This window comes from Pan paniscus, chromosome 4 (assembly GCF_029289425.2).
Source record: "Pan paniscus chromosome 4, NHGRI_mPanPan1-v2.0_pri, whole genome shotgun sequence".
Taxonomy (NCBI): Eukaryota; Metazoa; Chordata; class Mammalia; order Primates; family Hominidae; genus Pan; species Pan paniscus.
In genome coordinates this window covers 81,200,858-81,223,236 of record NC_073253.2, presented here as the reverse complement: position 1 = coordinate 81,223,236, position 22,379 = coordinate 81,200,858, and the positions used below count along the sequence as shown (strand labels likewise).

The 22,379-nt window shown below is 36.0% G+C and overlaps 2 protein-coding genes across 2 annotated transcripts in view; both read left to right on the top strand.

Moving 5' to 3' along the window:
- LOC134730442 (uncharacterized) overlaps positions 1-16,198 on the top strand; it is a 325,205-nt gene extending 309,007 nt beyond the window's left edge. The window contains exon 2 of the mRNA XM_063604532.1: positions 9,475-16,198. Within this exon, the coding sequence (XP_063460602.1) occupies positions 9,475-9,552 (78 nt within the window). The 3' untranslated portion in view covers positions 9,553-16,198. The remainder of the gene's footprint in view (positions 1-9,474) is intronic.
- LOC100995196 (large ribosomal subunit protein eL6-like) lies at positions 134-4,797 on the top strand. The gene has a single exon (XM_055112482.2). It carries the CDS (start codon positions 3,251-3,253, stop codon positions 4,115-4,117), a length of 867 nt encoding a protein of 288 aa, XP_054968457.1. The 5' UTR covers positions 134-3,250; the 3' UTR covers positions 4,118-4,797.
- Positions 16,199-22,379: the final 6,181 nt, after the last annotated feature.

Below are 22,379 nucleotides of genomic sequence, written 5' to 3'. Positions count from 1 at the left end.
TAAATATTTGTATTTTCACAACTGGATTACTTTACTTAACATAATGTCCACCAAGTTTATCTATGTAAACCCTAATCCTAACCCTAGCATAGTATGCAGTTTTCTTCTTTTTATTTTATTTATTTATTTGTTTGTTTGTTTTGAGATGGAGTCTTGCTCTGTCGCCCAGGCTGGAGTACAGTGGTGCCATCTTGGCTCACTGCAACCTCCGCCTCCCAGATTCAAGCAATTCTCCTGCCTCAGCCTCCTGAGTAGCTGGGACTACAGGCACCCACCACCACCCACTGGGCTAATTTTTGTATTTTTTAGTAGAGACAGGATTTCACCATGTTGACCAGACTGGTCTTGAACTCCGGACCTCAGGTGATCTGCCTGCCTTGGCCTCCCAAAGTGCTCAGATTATAGGTGTGCACCACTGCACCCAGCCAATTTCCTTCTTTTTAAAAGCTGAATAATATTCCATTGTATGCCTATACCACATTTTGTTTATGCTTCTACCTTTTGACTGTTGTGAATAATGCTGCTGTGTCCATGAGTGTACACATATCTCTTTGAGATACTGCTGTCAATCCTTTTGGATATATACCCAAAAATTGAATTACTGAGTTTTGTTAATTTGTACTTGATTTTTCATTTTTAATTTGTATCCAACAAATTGCTGAATTATCCTATAAATTATAATAATTTGATATAGAAAATTCTTTTGAATATTATCATTATACACTTATATCATTTGAAAGTAAAATATTTTTTATCCTACTTTCCCATTAACATAGTTTTGTTTCACACATTAATAAGCTGGCTAAGACATCTAGTGCAATGTTCAATAAAAGTCAGTTTCTAGAATATCTTTTTTGGTTTTCAACATCTGCAAGAAAACTTTCCAAGTAGTAACATAGTGTTTTTGTACATATCTTTGCTAGCTTAAGAAAGTTAACTTCTAATCTTAAATTTGCTAACTTTTCTGTAAAGGGAATTCATTTTTATTAAAAGCTATTTTTCTACATCTAGTATAATAAGTATATGATGTGTTCCTTTAATTTGAAAATATGACAAATTTTAGTAATTTACTTTTGTATTTTGAGCCAAACTTGCATTTTTATAAAAACTGAAATTGGAAGTGATATACCTTTGATTCTGTGTACATAAGTCAGATTGGCCACTAATTGCCTTTAACTTCTATTTTCTTTGTTGAAATTATCAAACTTCTGTGCTATGCTTAATAAAAACAAGTAATATGAGTTTTTATTTCTTTCCAGTGAGTATCTCCTTCCGCCCCACACTCTGCTCTCTCCCCCTTTTTGTTTGGCTAATATTTCAGTACAATACTGAATAGGAGTAATAAGAGAGGCCATCTTTGCCTTGTTTGTGATCTTATGGTGAACATTTACAGTTATTCATTGTTAAGTATTATGTTAGCAATGGGTTTTGCATGAATTCCCTTTCTAGTCAAGTATATTCCATTTTAATTATTGTTTAGTCAGATTTTTTCTCATGAAAAGCTATTATTATTTGTAATATGCTAAATTCCTTTTCTGCATCAATCGATATAATCTTTTTTTCTTCCTTAGATTTAGCATATGACAAAATAAACTGATTGATTTTCAATTATTGAACCAGACTTACATCCTCAGAATAAACTACAATTGGATGTGGTGTATTATGTATTTTATATATTTTTGCATTATATTTGCTAATATATTGTAAAATTTTGCTTATATGTTCATAAGTTCAGTAAAGTAGCAGGATATAAAATCAACATACAAAAATCAGTTGCATTTCTATACACCAATAACAATATATTCTTCAAACATAACAAATATTGAGGAATAAAAGGAAGTAAAATACTTGTACACTGAAAACTATAAAATGTTGATGAAAAAAATTAAGGTAGACACAAAAAATAGAAAGATATTTTGTGTTCACGGATTGGAAGGTTTAATATTGTTAACATGTTCATTCTACCCAAAGCACTTTACATAGTCAATGAAATTTTTATTAAAATTCCAATGGCTTTTTCACATAAATAGAAAAAAAATTAAAATTTTATATGGAAGTTCAATAGAACCCAACTAGGGAAAGCAATCTTGAGAAAAAAACAAACTCATCACACTTCCTGATTTCAAATTATATTACACACTTATAATTAAAACATTATGGTACTTTAATTAAATAGACGCATAGACCAAGGGAACAGAATAGAGATCCCAGAAATAAATCCAAGCGTGTGTGGTCAACTAATGTTCAACAAGGCCACCAAAAGACACAATGAGGAAAGGACTGTCTTGTCAATAAATGGTTTTAGAAGAACTGGATAGCAACATGCAAAAGAATGAAACTGGACTCGTTTCTTATACCATATACAAACATTAACTTAAAGTTGATTAAATACCTTCATTTAAAGATTTGAAACTGTAAAACTCTCAAAGAAAAAACAGAAGAAAAGATCATTGCCATTGGCTTTGGTAATAATTTTTTGATATGTCACCAAAACCTCAAATAACAAAAGCAAATATAATTAAGTGGAACAACATTAAACTAAAAAGGTTCTGCACAACAAAGAAAACAATGAATAGAAGGAAGGGCAGTGTATGGATTGGGGGAAGCTATTTGAAAACCATATGTCTGAAGAGGGGTTAATATGCAAAATATATAACGAACTCAAACAATTTAATAGTAATTAAGAAAAAAAACCTAACTACAAGTGGACAAAAATCTTGAACAGAAATTTTTCCAAAGAAGACATAAAAAGGGTCAACAGGTATATGAAAAAGTACTAAATATTGCTAATCATCAAGGAAATATAAATCAAAACCACAGTGAGATATCACCCTATACCTGTTAGGATGAATACAACAGACAAGAGATAACAAGTGCTGTTTAAGAGTGTGGAGAAGGAAAACTCATGTACGCTGTCGGTAGGAAGATAAATTGGTACAGCCATTATGGAAAAGAGTATAGAGGTTCCTAAAAGATTAAAAATAGAACTATCACATCATCCAAAAATCTCACTATTGGACAAATACACAAAGAGAATAAAATCAGCACCTTGTGAGACGTCTGCATATCTGTGTTCATTGCAGCATTATTCACAATAGCCAAGGTATAGAAACAATCTAAGTACCCATCAATGAATAAATGGTTTAAAAACTATAGTATGTATACATAATGGAATACTACTCAGCCTTAAAAAGAAGAACTGTCTTTTATTTAAAAAAAAAAAAATACAGGCTCTTTCCCATCTTGCAAGATGGCGGGTGAAAAAGTTGAGAAGCCAGATACTAAAGAGAAGAAACCCGAAGCCAAGAAGGTTGATGCTGGTGGCAAGGTGAAAAAGGGTAACCTCAAAGCTAAAAAGCCCAAGAAGGGGAAGCCCCATTGCAGTCGCAACCCTGTCCTTGTCGGAGGAATTGGCAGGTATTCCCGATCTGCCATGTATTCCAGAAAGGCCATGTACAAGAGGAAGTACTCAGCCGCTAAATCCAAGGTTGAAAAGAAAAAGAAGGAGAAGGTTCTTGCAACTGTTACAAAACCAGTTGGTGGTGACAAGAACGGTGGTACCCGGGTGGTTAAACTTCGCAAAATGCCTAGATATTATCCTACTGAAGATGTGCCTCGAAAGCTGTTGAGCCACGGCAAAAAACCCTTCAGTCAGCACGTGAGAAAACTGCGAGCCAGCATTACCCCAGGGACCATTCTGATCATCCTCACTGGACGCCACAGGGGCAAGAGGGTGGTTTTCCTGAAGCAGCTGGCTAGTGGCTTATTACTTGTGACTGGACCTCTGGTCCTCAATCGAGTTCCTCTACGAACAACACACCAGAAATTTGTCATTGCCACCTCAACCAAAATCGATATCAGCAATGTAAAAATCCCAAAACATTTAACTGATGCTTACTTCAAGAAGAAGAAGCTGCGGAAGCCCAGACACCCGGAAGGTGAGATCTTCGACACAGAAAAAGAGAAATATGAGATTACGGAGCAGAGCAAGATTGATCAGAAAGCTGTGGACTCACAAATTTTACCAAAAATCACAGCTATTCCTCAGCTCCAGGGCTACCTGCGATCTGTGTTTGCTCTGACGAATGGAATTTATCCTCACAAATTGGTGTTCTAAATGTCTTAAGAACCTAATTAAATAGCTGACTACAAAAAAACAAACAAACAAAAAAAAAACAGGATGAATTTAGAGGCCATTATTATGCTCAGTGAAATAAGCCAGAAACAGAATGAAAAATTCTGTACAGTTTCACTTATATGTAGAATCGATACAAAGGTTGAATACATAGAAATGAAGAGTGGAATATTGGTAACCAGGGGTGGGGAGGGGCAGGAAATTAGGAGAAATGCGCCAGTGGATACAAATTTTCAGTTATTTACAATGAATAAATCTAAAGATCTAAAGTATAGCATGATGACTACAGTTAATGATACTGTATTATATTGTACTGTGTACTGAAAATTTGCCACGAGTAGATTTTAGCTGCTCTTATTTCTCTTCCCCACCTCACAAAGATGCATAAAATAAGTCTGGGCTTGGTGAGGTTGGGAGAGAAAGATCAAGAAAGGATCAAGAAAAGTGGGAGATAGGTTGGAAAGTATTTATATGAATATTGATATAAATTGTCATCAGATTTTTAAATAAAAGGAATTACGCAAATAATCACAGTGATAAATTTAAACTGTCCTCAAAAGTAGAAAAGTACAAACTCAATTAGAAAATCTAATTAATATACGGTGAAAGAGCCTTTGAAAGCAGGATGTTCTTCCTACTTCATAGTTGACAAGAATAAAAATTTTTTAAAAAGGAAAGAAAAAATAACTGTAGAAAGGTGAGCAGCTGCATGGGACTGAAAATGGATAACGCTTCATCCCACAAATAATTGACTCTTTAAAAGTTTTTTAAAAATACTTAGTCACTAGGATAGACAAATGCTTCAGAGATTTACTAAAGAAAACAAAAATATTTTGATGTGACCTAGACATGAATCCATAAATAAAAATAGCTTATTTTACTACAGCAAAAAATAATGAAATACAATAATATCTAACTATACCACTAAAACTATGAATTTCAAAAATCACTAGAAGCTCTGATAATCATCTTTAGGAAAAAAAGAAAGATGATAAAGGCATAGTAGGAATGAATCTGTGTATTTAGACCGTTCCTGTAAACAATAACAATAGCAATATAACACAGCAAATAGCAGCAACAATGACAAGGTCACCATTAATAAAACCCAAAATGTTGTACAATCGTTCAGATTTTCAAAGAGAAACTATGCTCCAATATGTAGAAAGTTTACTACTCATATTAATTTTCTGAAAAATATTTTCAAACTGTACCCTGGCCAAATGAGAGATGAATAAAAATAAACGCAAATGGGAACATTTAGATATAAAAGGCAGTGAGCAATGATGGCACGCTTCTAAGTTAGGCTTCAAGAGTCATTTGCACAGGATTTAATAATCAGAATGAATCACAGAAAGTTGATACAACATCAGGTGCTGCTGCAGCTCAAGTGCATTGTCATACCTTGGCTGGTTCACCCTGTTGGCAACTAGTGGCTTCAGAACACTCAGCTCCTCTAAACCCTGCTGATCTCCCTGTGCAGCATTTGGGCTTTAATCCTTTCAGCTTCCACCACATTCCTTTGTTTATTTTCCTCAATTCCTAGGCATGGTTCATATGTATGTCTGTGGCAAAGTGTGCCAGTTCTTCTGCAGGTTGCTGGCATCAATGAAGTTGGCGAATAGAAGGGGTCATTGAAAAACATTGATTCCTGTTCATTTAATGAATTCCATTTCACCCTTGAGGGGTCCACTTTGCCTGGATACTCCTTTTTTGAAATATAGGCCTCAAATGATCCTCCCACCTTGGCCTGTCAATGTGCTGGGATTACAGGGCTGAGCTTCCGTGCCCAAACCATATACCCCCTTTTCATGTTTGTCTTTGCTCCCTGCCAGCCAGACTAGCTGACATCAAGACCAGAACATTTGGTCACAGGATAACAAATTACATAGCTTGCTTAAGCCAGTCTCAAAATTGTGTAAGATCCTATCACCATAATAAATCCATTTGTATCACTCATAATGATTCTATTCTTCTTCAATACAAAGAATTTAGTAATGATTTATGTAATAACAATAAATTCTATCCTAATTTCCAGAATAAACCATGAGAAAGCATAGAATGGGAGAGAGTACAGTAGAAAGAGCTAATCTTTGCTGATATCCTCAATTTGTGCATGGGAAAAGGATGGTAAGTAAATAAGGACATTAAAAATAATTTTCTAAACCATCAACCACACAATGTCTCTGAGGAAGTATATTCTACTTTGCAAGAGAAAACATAGAGAAGTTTTTATGGAGGTTGGATTAGATTTTAAGCGAACAAAGGGAACCTTTCAGTAAGGTGATGTGCATGAGGGAAAGAGACATTCTGGTTGATTAAGAATGTTATTTTGTTATTTTTTAAGGGAGAAATAAGGTCCTCTGGTTTACAATGATGGTGCATCTGGCAGACAGACAGATTTGTTTTGATGCAGCCATGCTTTTCGTTGGTAACAATGCCCCCACTTCTGATTGACAAAGAAATCTCTGAGCTGCCAGTACACGTATGAGGAAATACATCAACCCATTAAGCAGAATACTCTGAAAATTTTAACACGATTTGCTGTGAAATTTTATAAACAGACTTCCTGTAGTAGAAATGTAATATGCTCAATAGAGTAAGGAGGATAAATTTTGCTATTATATCAGCTGTGACTTCTGTGACTTCTTTTTTAAATTTATTTTTTTAATTAACACATACAATTGTATGTATTCATTGTGTACATGATGTTCTTCAGTATATATACATTGTGAAATGCTCAAATCTAGCTAAGTAACAAATGTATTACCTTACACAGTTACCATTTTTGTGATGAGAAGTTTGAACATCTACCCTCTTAGCAGTTTTCAAGAATACAATATACCATCATTAACTAGAGTCACCATGTTGTACAACAGAGCTCTTGAACTTATTCCTTCTATCTAACTCTAATATGAATGCTTTGATCAGTATCTCTACAATTGTCCCTCCCTGTGGAACCACCCCAGCCTCTGGTAACCACCATGCTGCTCTCTAATTCAGTGAGATTAACTTTCTTAAGTTCCACATAGGAGTGAAATCATGCAGTATTTGTCTTTCTGCACCTGGCTTATTTCACTTAGCATACCAGACTTCAGGAACATCCATATTGTTGCAAATGTGTCTTTTGACTTTAAAGACAGTGAATGCTTCACAGTGCAAATGACATCATTTCCTGACACTGATTCCTCAACCCAAGTACAATTTGCATATCTATTCTCTGATTTGTTTATACTTTTTCAATGGAATAAGTTTCAGGAAATATACTCTGCTTACTGTACTTTGTAAATGAGATGAAATATTTAAATCTTAAATTTTCATTTATCACTGGCTTTGAGTTAAATGTGTGTGTGTAATTTCAATAAGAAATGTGATGAGGAATATTTTGGCTCCTGACTGATAAGAGAAGCTCATGCTTAAATCCTTCTTATAAACTAAGTTGAATTTTAAGAATAGAAAGAGGACAGACACACTTGACAACAGATTTCTGTGGGCAAACTAACATAGGACAGAGGAGATTGGAAGAAAGTAATTCCAATTAGACAGCATAAATCACCAAGCCAGAAGGATGGGATAAAATGAGTTAAGGGTTTATACACTTACAAAAGGAAATAAAGACACACGAATGAGTGAACAGATCTGACTCTTAAAATGATTATTGAGCGTGTTAAGTCTACAGCTATCCTGTTTTGAGATCAAAGAGGAGTTTCAGAAAATTCAACATTAATTTGCACTATTTTTGTCAGCTGTGAAATCATATGGGAATCAAAGCTTAGCTAAAACAGTTCTTTTTTTATTTTTTGGTCAATCACAGAAAGACATTTTTAAAGTTGCAATGGGCTTTTTGATTTAACAGCTTCAATTATGGCCACTGAATATATAAAATTTAACTCAGTAATAAAACATAGAAAATATCTGGGGAAATGGACTACATTTTATACTGTCAAAATATAATTTTTAAAAAGTTAACAGCATGACTCATACAAATATGACATGAAAATTTGTCAAAAATGTATTAATTCATTAATAAGGAAAACAGTAAAAAGATAAAACTAACTTAAAGAGCATTTAGAAAAACTGGGCATTGAAAGTCATTTTGACAAAAATATTAAAGGATTTTAAAATAATGTGTCCCAGTTAACTACAAAACAAGTAAATGTCTTATGGGGCAATAAAATTTTGAACCCCAATATATTCTTCTCTATGGGACAGAAATCTTCATACTAATATGTACATCACATAGTCTGGGCTCAAATGGAATAATGGTAACACAGACACATTCCCTTAGATAATTAAATAATTGTAATGTGGGCTTGTTAAACAATAGCTCATATGACATTGAAATTATACTGTACATATTTTCTTTTGCTTATTTTCAAATTTTGGGTACTTTTTCTCTACAGTTCATTTACAACGGAAGAAACTGGCAGGTCATGTTAATCCTTGTAATAAATATAATAGACGTATTTCAGTTTATGATTAAGGATGTACTTATGTAAACTAATGATACTGTATATGTAAAATTAGATTCTAAAATATTAAAACCTAACAATTCCATCTTTGTATAAATAAAAAGTAATGCATACTTGATCTCAATTGATAATTACGGCTGTTCCATTCCATATGTTATTTACTTACAGAAATATGGTTGGTAGTATTTTAAAAAATAAGTTCCATTGCTGGCTATGCAATATATCTATGCACCAAAACTACAATTTACCCCCAAGCATGTAAAAAAATTTTTAAAGAAAAATAAAAACAAGAAAAAATAATTGGAAAGTAAGTGCATACGAACTTTCTCAATGGCCACAGCTTTTACCACTGTTGCTTTTCACTATCATTTTAATTTCCACATTTAAATATTCATTTTTAGGTAATAATTTTTTTGTAATTAGATCTTTAAAATTAACCCATCATTTATATTATCAAGAAAAAGGACAGTGATGACTAGAAATAAGTCAAAAAGTGACAGAGGCAGAAGAATGGGAATGGTCCTCTGGAAGATAAACTTTTAAGTCTGTAATAATTGGTATGGAAAGATGCCAAATGCATACTAACCTGCTTTTGAACTTGCAGCTACAGTGGTCAATTATTTTACAAGCCAATTTTAGACATTTAGCAAAGCTTCACTTAAGCCAATTTTGTCGGTTTATGCTCAATATAAAGTTAATTTTTAAAGGGTTGATTTGGGCAGCTAAGCAAATTCAGCTATAGCATCTGACATCTGCTGCTTAGCAAATAATAACATTAGTAAAGGAAGAAGAATTTCCACAAGTAGAGTACATGGTTTAGTAAGTCACTGGAAAACTTTAATCATAACTCTTTTCTCATATTGTGTCCAGAATTGGTGGGTTCCTGGTCTCACTGACTTCAAGAACATAGCAGCCGTGGACCCTCGCAGTGAGTGTTACAGCTCTTAAGGTGGCGCGTCTGGAGTTTGTTCCTTCTGATGTTCAAATGTGTTCGGAGTTTCTTCCTTCTGGTGGGTTCGTGGTCTCACTGGCTCAGATGTGAAGCTGCAGACCTTCGCGGTGAGTGTTACAGCTCTTAAGGCAGTGCATCTGGAGTTGTTCATTCCTCCCGGTGGGTTCGTGGTCTCCCTGGCTTCACTCCTGAAGCTGCAGATCTTCACGGTGAGTGTTACACCTCATAAAAGCACTGTGGACCCAAAGCGTGAGCAGTAGCAAGATTTATTGCAAAGAGCAAAAGAACAAGGCTTCCACAGTGTCAAAGGGGACCTGAGCGGGTTGCCACTGCTTGCTCCGGCAGCCTGCTTTTATTCTCTTATCTAGCCCCACCCACATCCTGCTGATTGGTAGAGCGGAGTGGCCTGTTTTGACAGGGCGCTGATTGGTGCGTTTACAATCCCTGAGCTAGATACAAAGGTTCTCCATGTCCCCATCAGATTAGTTAGATACAGAGTATGGACACACAGGTTCTCCAAGGCCCCACCAGAGCAGCTAGATACAGAGTGTGGATTGGTGCACTCACAAACCCTGAGCTAGACACAGGGTGCTGATTGGCGTGTTTACAAACCTTGAGCTAGATACAGAGTGCCGATTGGTGTATTCACAATCCCTGAGCTTGACATAAAGGTTCTCTAAGGCCCCACCAGAGCAGCTAGATACAGAGTGTCGATTGGTGCACTCACAAACCTTGAGCTAAACACAGGGTGCTGATTGGTGTGTTTACAAACCTTGAGCTAGATACAGAGTGCCGATTGGTGTATTCACAATCCCTGAGCTTGACATAAAGGTTCTCTAAGGCCCCACCAGAGCAGCTAGATACAGAGTGTCGATTGGTGCACTCACAAACCTTGAGCTAAACAGGGTGCTGATTGGTGTGTTTACAAACCTTGAGCTAGATACAGAGTGCCCATTGGTGTATTTACAATCCCTGAGCTTGACATAAAGGTTCTCTAAGGCCCCACCAGAGCAGCTAGATACAGAGTGTTGATTGGTGCACTCACAAACCCTGAGCTAGACACAGGGTGCTGATTGGGGTGTTTACAAACCTTGAGCTAGATACAGAGTGCTGATTGGTGTATTTACAATCCCTGAGCTAGACATAAAGGTTCTCCACCTCTCCACCAGACTCAGGAGCCCAGCTGGCTTCACCCAGTGGATTCCGCACTGGGGCTGCAGGTGGAGCTGCCTGCCAGTCCCGTGCCGTGCACCGCACTCCTCAGCCCTTGGGTGGTCGATGGGACTAGGCACCGTGGAGCAGGGGATGGCGCTCATCGGGGAGGCTCCGGTGGCACAGGAGCCCACGGAGGGGGTGGGAGGCTCAGGCATGGTGGGCTTCAGGTCCCAAGCCCTGCCCCGTGGGAAGGCAGCTAAGGCCCGGCAAGAAATCGAGCGCAGCGCCGGTGGACTGGCACTGCTGGGGGACCCAGTACAGTACACCCTCCGCAGCCGCTGGCCCGGGTGCTAAGCCCCTCATTGCCTGGGGCCGGCAGGGCTGGCCGGCTGCTCCGAGTGCAGGGCCTGCCAAGCCCACACCCACCCGGAACTCCAGCTGGCACGCAATTGCCACATGCGGCCCCGGTTCCTGCTGGCGCCTCTCCCTCCACAGCTCCCTGCAAGCTGAGGGAGTGGGCTCTGGCCTTGGCCAGCCCAGAAAGGGGCTCCCACAGTGCATCGGTGGGCTGAAGGGCTCCTCAAGTCCTGCCAAAGTGGGAGCCCAGGCAGAGGAGGTGCCGAGAGCGAGCGAGGGCTGTGAGGACTGCCAGCATGCTGTCACCTCTCAATATTACAAAAAAAGAGAAAGGAGGCCAGGCACGGTGGTTCCCGCCTGTAATCCCAGCACTTTGGGAGGCCAAGGTGGGCGTATGACGAGGTCAGGAGATGGAGACCATCCTGGCTAACACGTGAAACCCCGTCTCTACTAAAAATACAAAAAAAATTAGCCAGGCGTGGTGGCGGGTGCCTGTAGTCCCAGCTACTCCGGAGGCTGAGGCAGGAGAATGGCATGAACCCGGGAGGCGGAGCTTGCAGTGAGCCAAGATGGCGCCACTGCACTCCAGCCTGGGCACCAGAGTGAGACTCTGTCTCAAAAAAAAAAAAAAAGAAAAAAGAAAACAAACAGGAAGAGTTCTGCAGGACAGTGAAACTTCCAAATGAAGTACATTTTACTATCTGGATAGAAGACAAACTTTTATTTATCGGGGAAAACTACTCACACTTAAATAATAAACTTCAGTTTATTTTCTGTTCTTTGTAGCGAAATATGATTTTGTCTCTGTAAGTTGATATCCAAGGCTAAGGGTAAGCGTCTGCATTCTTTCCTTTCTTTTAAATTTTATTTCTGTCAGCTTATAGGGAATGCATATCATAGCAACACCAATGTTTAGGCAAGGGAAAAGTCGTAGTTTCTGTAAGTAATATTAGTTTACCAGGAAGGAGACAAAACTATTTTGAGACCAGAGAGGAAACACATCAAAAAGCAACAGAACCAATGTGAGTAAAAAGCATCTGTCTATACCCATTCTTTCTGTGTGGGGAATCTTAGTAATTTAAATCTGGAACCATAAGGTTGATACATTTTTAGCAACCTTTATAACACGGCCTCCATGCTATGAAATATTGTGCTAAAGGACTTGCATTATTGTTTTCAGTGCTACTTAAATCCTTGTGTATGTTAAATTTATAGTTGAAGTCAAGATAGATGCCTCAGTCAGTCCAGGTTGCTATAGTAAAATACAATAGATGTGGTGGCTTAAACAATAAACATTTATTTCTCATAACTGGAGGTTAAGTCCAAGATCAAGGTGTCACCAGATCCAATATCTGATGAAGACACTCCTTCTCATTTGTAATGGATTTTTTTTTTCCCTATATACTTATATGGTGGACAGAGAGAGGGAGAAAACAAACTCTCTTATGTTTCTTCTTATAAGGGCACTAACTCCTTTCATGAGGCCTCCACCCTAATGACCTAAATAACTCCCAAAGTCCCCATTTCCATTACATTGGAGATTAGGATTTCATTATATAAATGTTGAATGGACAACAACTTCAATCCATAAAAATATATTAATAAGCATTAAACATCTATGATACATTCAAAATCATCAAAGTGATGTTATGAGATAACAATGATGTTAAAAAAAAAACAGTCAAGCTTTCCTGGTGTGAGTAAATAGACTTGAACTTTCAGGTTCATGGTTTTCAATTAAAATGTTATTCAAAGGGACCAAACTGTCTACTTCAATAGAAACATGGAAAAAAATGAATCACCATGGCAAATAAAGTATTTTATTATCCTTGAAGAAAAATATGTGTTTTATTTTTCTTTCTTTTTTTTTTTTTTCGAGATGGAGTTTCGCTCTTGTTGCCCAGGCTTGAGTGCAATGGCATGATCTCAGCTCATCACCATCTCCACCTCCTGGGTTCAAGCAATTCTTGTGCCTCAGCCTCCCGAGTAGCTGGGATTACAGGCATGCACCACCATCTCTGGCTAATTTTTGTATTATTAGTGGAGATGGGGTTTCTCCATGTTGGTCAGGCTGGTCTGGAACTTCTGACCTCAGGTTATTTACCCGCCTTGGCTTTCCAAACTGCTGGGATTACAGGTGTGAGCCACGATGCCCAGCCTATTTCTAAGGAATCTTAACAATATGTCACTTTACATGAATAAAATCAAAAGTTAATAGATCTGCTTTTGTAGAACCATGTATAGAATAGCAAATAGTTTATGTATTATAGTTCATGATTGCTCTCTGAATATCAATAATATTTTAAAATGCATTATAAAAACAATAATTAAAATAATTATCTGAAATTTAAAAATCATCCCTGCATTAAAAATGCAAATAATTTGTGATAGATGCAGTTTTAAAATAAGTGTGTTTGCCTTTGTAATTATTTTCTTCCACCTTTATATAAAATGCCCTTATGTGGTCAAATGAAATTATAATTTTCTTTCAAATAAAACCCATGAGCAGCTATTTAATCTATTTTCTAGATAATTGGCTAATTATGTGTTTCTCTCTCCATCTCATTTTTCTCTCCATTTATTATGGCAGAATGGTTAAATAGCATATAGGTGGTCCCAGAGAATTCACTTCTATCACACGTGAATCTCCATTTCTGTACAAAATTCACATGGATTATCCTTTCTAACTCACCCCTCAGTCCTTATCACTTTGAATGAGCCTCTTTCATGGAACACTTCTTTACATCTGTGCCTACTGTAAAATGTTCTTATAGTTGAATATACATACAGTGATGAAGTTGAAAGAAAAACAGTATAGTATAATTGTGTCAGGAAGCATGAAACTTTCCAAAGTTCATGAGACTATAAATGTCTAAACATAATGAAATTTCAGAATCTCATCCTTTTTTTACATGCTTCTTTAAAACTTATTTTTTTCAGGAATTCATCTGCTAATCCTTTCTTGCCTACCCTTTCGCAATTGTCCTCTCATATATCTCTCACATATTTGAAGTCTTACCATAGAACAGTAACCTGGGAGTAAAAATTTCTGGCATAACAAAGGGACATTTCAAAATACAGTACTTAACTGATGAAATCTCTCTTATCAAAATAAGAGCTATATAGGCCAAGCAAGCATAGGGAAAAAAAATGTTCAACATCACTAATCATTAGAGAAATGCAAATCAAAACCACAACGAGATACCGCCTCACACCAGTCAGAATGGCTATGATTAAAAAGTCAAAAATTAACAAAAACTAGCAAGGTTGCAGAGAAAAGGGAACACTTGTACACTCCTGGTGGAACTGTAAATGAGTTCAGCCACTGTGGAAAGCAGTGTGGCAATTCCTCTAAGAACCTGAAACAGAATTACCATTTGAGCCGACAATCCCACTACTGGTTATACACTCAAAAGAATATAAATTGCCCTACCATAAAGACACACACACCTGCATGTTCATTGCAGCACTCTTGACAATAGCAATGACATGGAATCAACCTCAATGCCCATCAGTGGTAGACTAGATAAAGAAAATGTGGTACACATACATCATAGAATCATACACAGCCATAAAGAAGAATGAGATCATGTCCTTTGCAGCAACGTGAATGGAGCTGGAGTCTATTATTCTTAGCAAACTAACAGAGACACAGAAAAACAAATCCTGCCTGTTCTCACTTATAAGTGGTAGCTAAACAACATGAACACATGGACACAAAGAGGGAAACAACTGACACTGGGGCCCACTTTTGGGTGGAGGTAGGAGGAGGAACAGGATCAGAAAAAAATACCTATTAGGCATTACGCTTATTACCTGGGTGACAAAATAATCTGTACACCAAACCCCAGTGACACACAGTTTACCTATATACAAACCTGCACATGTAATTTTGAACCTAAAATGAAAGTTATAATAAAAAAGTTATATAGACCATAAAATTTTATTTTTAATATGCATCAAAATTTATATACAGTTTTCAGATAATACTGTACTGATTTTATTTAAAATGTAAACTGAGAAGCATCTATTTAAAACTTAATCACTCAAAAATCAGAAAATTACCAGTACTCTTTTTGTCTCTTTCCTGTCACTAACTCCACCTACAAAAATGTAAGCCCTATCTTGATTTTCAAAACCAAAGATGAGTTTTTTCTGTCTTGATATACATTCATATAGAACATATTCTTGGATCTTGGTCTTTCATAAATATTATCCTCATAAGAAAGACTATTCTATATCATTCTATGTACTTATTCTAATTACTAAATAATATTCTATTACATAACAAAATGCTATTCTGAAGTTGATGAGCATTTAGCTGATATACAGTTTCTGATTTTAATGTATAATGTGCATTTCTTCTTGTAAAAGTGTAAACACATTTCTGTTAGCTATTTACCTGGAAATAAAATTACTGAGTTATAGAATATTCATATGGTTATTTTTTCAAATTTCATTACCAACAGTAATTACGATATTGTAAGCAGTTTGAGACTTCCTAAACATTTTGTTTTGTGTATTTTTCTTATATTAGCCATTCTGGTGCTTATATAGTGACATTTGAAAGTAATGTAACTGAGTATCTCAGCCTTAAAATTAATTTTGAATTTTTTTTCTTTCCATCCGAATCTCAGAATATAGCCTTGTACTTTGAAAACTATTTTTTTTTTTTCAGACTAAGTCTTGCTATGTCACCAGGCTGGAGTGCAATGGCATGATCTCAGCGCACTGCAACCTCCACCTCCTGAGTTCAGACAATTCTCCTGCCTTAGCCTCCTGAAGAGCTTGGATTACAGGCTCGCACCACCACGTCCTGCTAATTTTTTGTATTTTTAGTGTAGACGTGGTTTCACCATGTTGTCCAGGCTGATCTTGAACTCCTGACCTCAGATAATCTGCCTGCCTCGGCCTCCCAAAGTGCTGGTATTACAGGCGTGAGCCACCGCGCCTGGCTCAAAACTTTTTGTTTATCTCCCTTTCCCACCAGCACTTTCTATGCACAGCACTCCCTTATCTAATTACATGCATGCTTAGAAATTCTAGGGACAATTTTAAACTATATTATAAAGCTACAGTAACCAAAACAGCATGGTACTGGTACAAAAACAGACACGTATATCAACAAAACAGAATAGAAAACTTAAAGTTACACACCTACAACCATCTGATCTTGTACAAGGCAGACAAAAACATGCAATGGAGAAAGGATTCTTTATTCAATGAATGGTGCTTGGATAACTGTTAAGCCATACGTCAAAGACTGAAGTTGGATCCCTACCTTTCACTATATACAAAAAATTAACTCAAAATGTATCAAAGATTTAAATGAAAAACCTCAAACTATGAAAATTTTAGGCAGCAACTTTGAAAATACTCTTCTTGATATCAGCCTTGCAATGAATTTGGAGTAAGTCTGCAAAAGCAATTGTAACAAAAACAAAAGTAACCAAAACAAAAGTAGACAAGTGGGACCTAATTAAACTAATTACTAATTAAATTAGTAATTAGTTAATTAAAGAGATTCTGCATAGCAAAAGAAACTATCAACAGAGCAAACAGACAGCCTACATAATGGGAGAAGATATTCATAAACAATACATCCAACAAAGTCCTAATAACCTGAATCTATTGGGAACTTAAACAAATCAACAAGCAAAAAAAAAAAAAAAAAAACACCAAATGACTCCATTAACAAAATGGGCAAAAAATATGAACAGAAACTTCTCAAAAGAAGACATACAAGTAGCTAACAAACAGATGACAAAATGCTCAGCATCACGAATCATGCAAGAAATGCAAATCAAAATCACAATGGGATACCACTGCACACCAGTCAGAATAGCTACTATTAAAAAGTCAATAAACAGATGCTGGTGAGAGTGTGGAAAAAAGGGAAAACTTATACACTGTTGGTAGGAATGTAAATTAGTACAGCCACTGTGGAAAGCAGTCTGGAGATTTCTCAAAAACCTTAAAACAGAGCTACCATTCAACCCAGCAATTTAATTACTGGGTATGTACCCAAAGGCAAATAAATGATTCTACCAAAAGGACACATGCAGATGTATGCTTATTGCTGTGCTATTCATGATAGCAAAGACATGGAATCAAACCAGGTGTACATCAATGGTAGACTGGATAAAGAAAATGTGGTGCATATACACCATTAATTCTATGCAGCCATAAAAAATAGAATCATGTCCCTTGCAGCAACATGGATGCAGTGGAAGGTTATAATCTTAAGTGAATTAATGCAGGAACAGACAAACAAATACGGCATGTTCTAACTTATAAGTGGGAGCTAGATATTGAGCACACATGAATATCAATGTTGGAATAATAGACATTGAAGACTGCTGGAACAGGGAGGGCGAGAGAGGGATGGGTTGAAAAACTACCTATGGAGTCCTATGCTCATTGCCTGAGTGATGGGATCCTTATCCCAAATTTCGTCACCCAATATCCTCATGTAACAAACCTGCATATATACCCCATATACCTAAAAGTTGAAATTTTTAAAAAATTACATTTTACCCTGTAAATATATATAATTATTATATATTAATTACAAATAATTTTAAAAATCCCCCTCCCCCAAAAGAAAGAAGTTCCAGGGGCCAATTTGAATCAAATCAAGGATAGACATCAAGCTGCCAAATCCCCCTGCTTAGTCTACCACTACTGGGCCAAAGTCAGCATGACACAAACCCAGCCTCCAGACAGGTGATTATGCAAGATAACCTTCAGAACAAGACAGGCAGAGCTGCGCCCTCTTGCCCCACCCCTGTATATTCCCCACACCAAATTTTACTTCCTAAACCCCTTCACTGAGCCCAGAAGGCTGAGATGGTTCCTTTGAGGCTTGAGGCCAGCCATTCTCCCATCTGCTGGCATTTGGTTGATAAAAGCTGCTTTCCTTTACCACACCTAGCTTCTCATGTTTTGACTCTGAGCACCAAACAGCTAGACTTGAGCTGGTACATTAAGTGCAATCATCTCTTTTTTTTTCCAAATAATATATCTTTTATTTTAAAAATTTTCTTATGGTGTTGCATTGTATTGTCTTTATTTGTCTTGTATTATATTGTATTGCACTGTATTGTACTGGTGTTGGTGGAAATTTTTGGTCTTCTTGTCTGGCTGTGCCCCAGTTCTGTAGAATGATTTGTAGTATACACGATATCAGGCATCCTTGTCTCATGCAGAACTCAGAGTTAACTTTTTCATACTTCACTATTATTTGTCATCTTTGTACTTTATTGTAGTTTTCTGAACTATTATGTTTTTATTGGTTTTATTTTTTATCAATACGTAATAGTTGTACATATTTTTGAAGTACATGTGATACTGCTGGTGATGATCCTGGTGCTGGATATTTGGTTTTGGTTTTCTGTCGGGGAGTGAAGCCAGATTACTTGCATTCTGCCATTTTGGTGATGTCACTCCACTGAGGTATTACTCTTTTTTCTTTTTCTTTTTTCTTTTCTTTTTTTTTTTTTTTTTTTTTTTGAGACAGGGTCTAACTCTGTTGATCTGGCTGGAGTGCAGTAGCACAATCATGGCTCACTGCAGCCTCAATGTCCTGGAGTCCAGCAATCCTCCTAGCTAAGCAATTTGCGTAACTGGGATTACAGGTGCACAGCACTACACCTGGATAATTCTTGCAATTTTTGTAGAAAGTGGGTCTCACTATGTTGTTCAGGTTGGACTCGAACTCCTGGGTTCAAGCGATCTACCTGCCTCAGTCTCCCAAAGTGCTGGGGTTACAGGCTTGAGCCACCACACCTGGCCAGTATTACTCTTTATTTTAATAAAAAGGTCATTCTCTATTTCTACTTTACTAAAAGTGAATATTATGAGTACATTATTATTATTTATTAAGAGAGTTTTCTTTATTGAAATGATATGACCTTCGATTTTTGTTAACGTTATGAATTATATTGAATGTTTGCAGATGCTAACTTACTATTGCCATCTATGAATTAACCTGCTTTGGTCAATGAATTTATCCCTTTCCTTATTGCCTAATTTCTTTTGCTAATATTTCATCAATGATTATTAAATCTATGTTCCAGACATGATGTTTCTGCATTTTTCTCTTCTTGTAATAAATTTATCCTGTGTTAGTATCATTGCTACTGTGGCCTCATAAAAAATAATTGTTATTTCTTCCTTCATTTTTCATTATCTGGATGGTTATGTATAAATTTGATATGAATTTCTTAAGTATTTGGAAGAATATGATGAATCTATATGGGTCTAAGCATATGAGTTTATTTTTATAGTTTTTTTAAATAATAGATTTTAATTTTGTAATAGATATCAGACTTTCAGAATACTTATTGCTTCCTTTATTTGTTTTGGTACATTGTGTTTCTCAAAAATTACCACTTTCACAAAAATTGTCCAATTAATTGGTATAAAGTTGTTCCTGCTATCCCCCATCTTTTGAAAACCTGTTCATGTTTCCTCTACACCAATAAGAAATGCTAATAGTAAAGTTACGATGTTGGATCATAAAAATCATTTCTAGAAACAAAAACATAAAATATTTGTAACATACTTTTTAAGTGAATAGTGCTTTAAATTTTTAATTAGTTCGACTATATATGCAGAGAAAGAAAAAAATAGAGTGAGGCATACACAGGCAAAGGGCACACACTAAAGTCATAGCAAAGCTATCCCTGGACAATGGGAAGACAAAAATGCTTATCATTTTGTTATTACAGGTTTATTTTTCTACATTTTACATGGTAACCATAAACATAAATTGTTTTCATAATGAGAGCAAGGATTCAAATTAAAAAAAAAAGGACACCATCGTTTTGTCAGAATCAGTTTTAAAATGAATTCAATTTCTAAATAATATTTATAGTTATGTAAATAAATGCAGTAATTTTATGTATTCCAAGGGCTTCCTAAATGGGCAAATGTACAGACTTTTATTTCAATATTTGTTTACAGAAGAATAAAATAGTATGTCTCTAAATTTTTCTACTTTTTCTGTAATGTTTACTTTCATTAGAAAATAAATGTGATGCCATTTATTTATAATGATATGCCAAATGCAGGTTGTTATTTCTCACAATTATAATTTAGTGTCATAATTTAACAGGGTATAAAGTTGGAAAACATTATAGAAAAACTACTTTTTGTTTTTGATTGTGAAAATCTCTACTGACATAGAAGGCATGGCAACATGATCAATCAGTTGTACAATTGGGCTCTAGGTAAGTAATAATAGGAGATAGACGTGGCATCAAGAGGAGAGTTGTGCATACTTCTGAGTCTAATTTAGTCCTCTGCAAAACTATTAACATGTTATGTGATGGTCCCTAATATCACTGAGGTTCAGTAATTCATTAGAAGTACTCACAACACTCAAAAGTTGTTATACTCAAGGTTATGGTTTATCATAGCAAAATTATACAAATCAAAATCAGCAAAGGGAAAGTGCATAGGGCAAAATCTGGATGAAATCAGGTTCATATTCTTTCCCAGTGGAGCAGCATAGGACCCACTTAATTTTTCCAGCAAACAGTGTGACAAAATGCTTTAAGTGTTGTCTCTAAGGAAATATCATTAGAGAATCAGTATTCAAGGTTTGCACAGAAGCTGTTGCTGTACGCATCCTCTGTCTTGTGGTCAGCCTACAGAGCAGGATAGATCAGCACCCAAAATTTGGTTTGGATGTCAAGGCTGACGAGGAACCATTTACCCACCAAGTTTCTAGACATCAGCCAAGGGCCAATCTGACCAGCAGACTAGAAGGACTCACAGCACCCAAAAGTTGTTACCCTCAAAGTTATGGTTCATCATAGCAAAATTATATATATCAAAATTAGCAGAGGGAAAGTGCACTGAGCAAAATCTGGAGGAAACAAAGTACATGAATCCAAGAGTTGCTTACGATAAAAGTCTGAGCCAACAGTGTAAATTCATTTTTTTTCCACAGGTGTACACTGAAGTTTAGATTGATTACTTGGCCACTTGGAGAGCATAAGATTTTTTTTAGCAAAGCATTAGAATTTGTTTCCTAGACTTGTACTCCTTACGTAACCTGCAGATAATAGGACGTATTCAAATAGAGATATGAATATATAATATTCAAATGATGTGTTGTACAAAATATCTTGTCTGTCTAGAGTCTGGGTTTTTATTTGAGTCATCAACTTTCAACTTTTTCTTCTAACTTTCTTTGTGTAGTGTGAATTGATGAGGTGATTTTATGGGGAACAGATCTACTGTATTGCCAAGGCATAGTGTCTTAACAGCCAAGCAATGAATGTGTAAAATATATTTTTGCCTTTTTGCCTTCTCTGCCCTGAGTGGTTTGTAGTTTGTATCTGTAGTTGTCTTCATATATAATCTAATTCTTTTGGATAGCCTTTGCCTAAAAAGCTACTATTTCTATATCTACAGTTACAGATATTTATATATTTATATTAGTTCCCATATACTTTAGTTTGTCTTTTTTAATAAGAAATCAATTAATAAACATTTTGAAACAAACCTTGCACAATACAAAAATAGAGTTTAGTTAACTTACATCTATGTGTCTGGTAAGTATCGTCAGTATGCTTTCAAGGTTAACACTTTTCCATTTGAAGGTTATAGTTTTAAAATTTAATTACCTTTAGATATGGGAAGAATCAAGTTATTTTTGTTGAAGCATAGTTATAATTCTTTTAATGAATAGGAGCTTGAATATATATGCAAAGAATGGCACATTTATTAAAGTAATTATACTTTGAATACTTAGCTACAAATTTTATACCTCCTGGCTGAGGAGTAAAATTGAAATAGAAAACATGCTATAATGCAATTTACAATGTAATTAGTTGTCAGTGGCATTATGTATTTCATGTAACTCCATTATTAAAACATTTACAATTTACATAATCAGACAAATAATTTAATGAGTTTGAGATAGAAGAGTTTTTTTCCTACTTACAATAAAAGGCTATTTACAAGCAGAAGTAATGGCCAGTTTTAGATACAGGGACAGATTAAGCACCATAAACCAGTTTGAGATGTTTAACCTGAATAAAATGGAAAATTGTATTTTTATTGTATTTATTGACTGTTTTTGAACAGAGTCTCACTCTGTCACCCAGGCTGGAGTGCAGTACCGTGATCTCGCCTCATTGCCACCTTCATCTCCCCAGTTCAAGCAATTCTCCCAACTCAGCCTCACAAGTAGCTGGGACCACAGGCATTCGCCACCACATCTGGCTAAATTTATGTATTTTTAGTAGAAACGAGGTTTCACCACGCCTGGAGAACTTTATAATTTAGTGTAATCTCA

What these genes read in the sequence shown, in the direction of transcription:
- LOC100995196 (XM_055112482.2), top strand. Translation starts at nt 3,251, where the DNA reads ATGGCGGGTGAAAAAGTTGAGAAGCCAGATACTAAAGAGAAGAAACCC.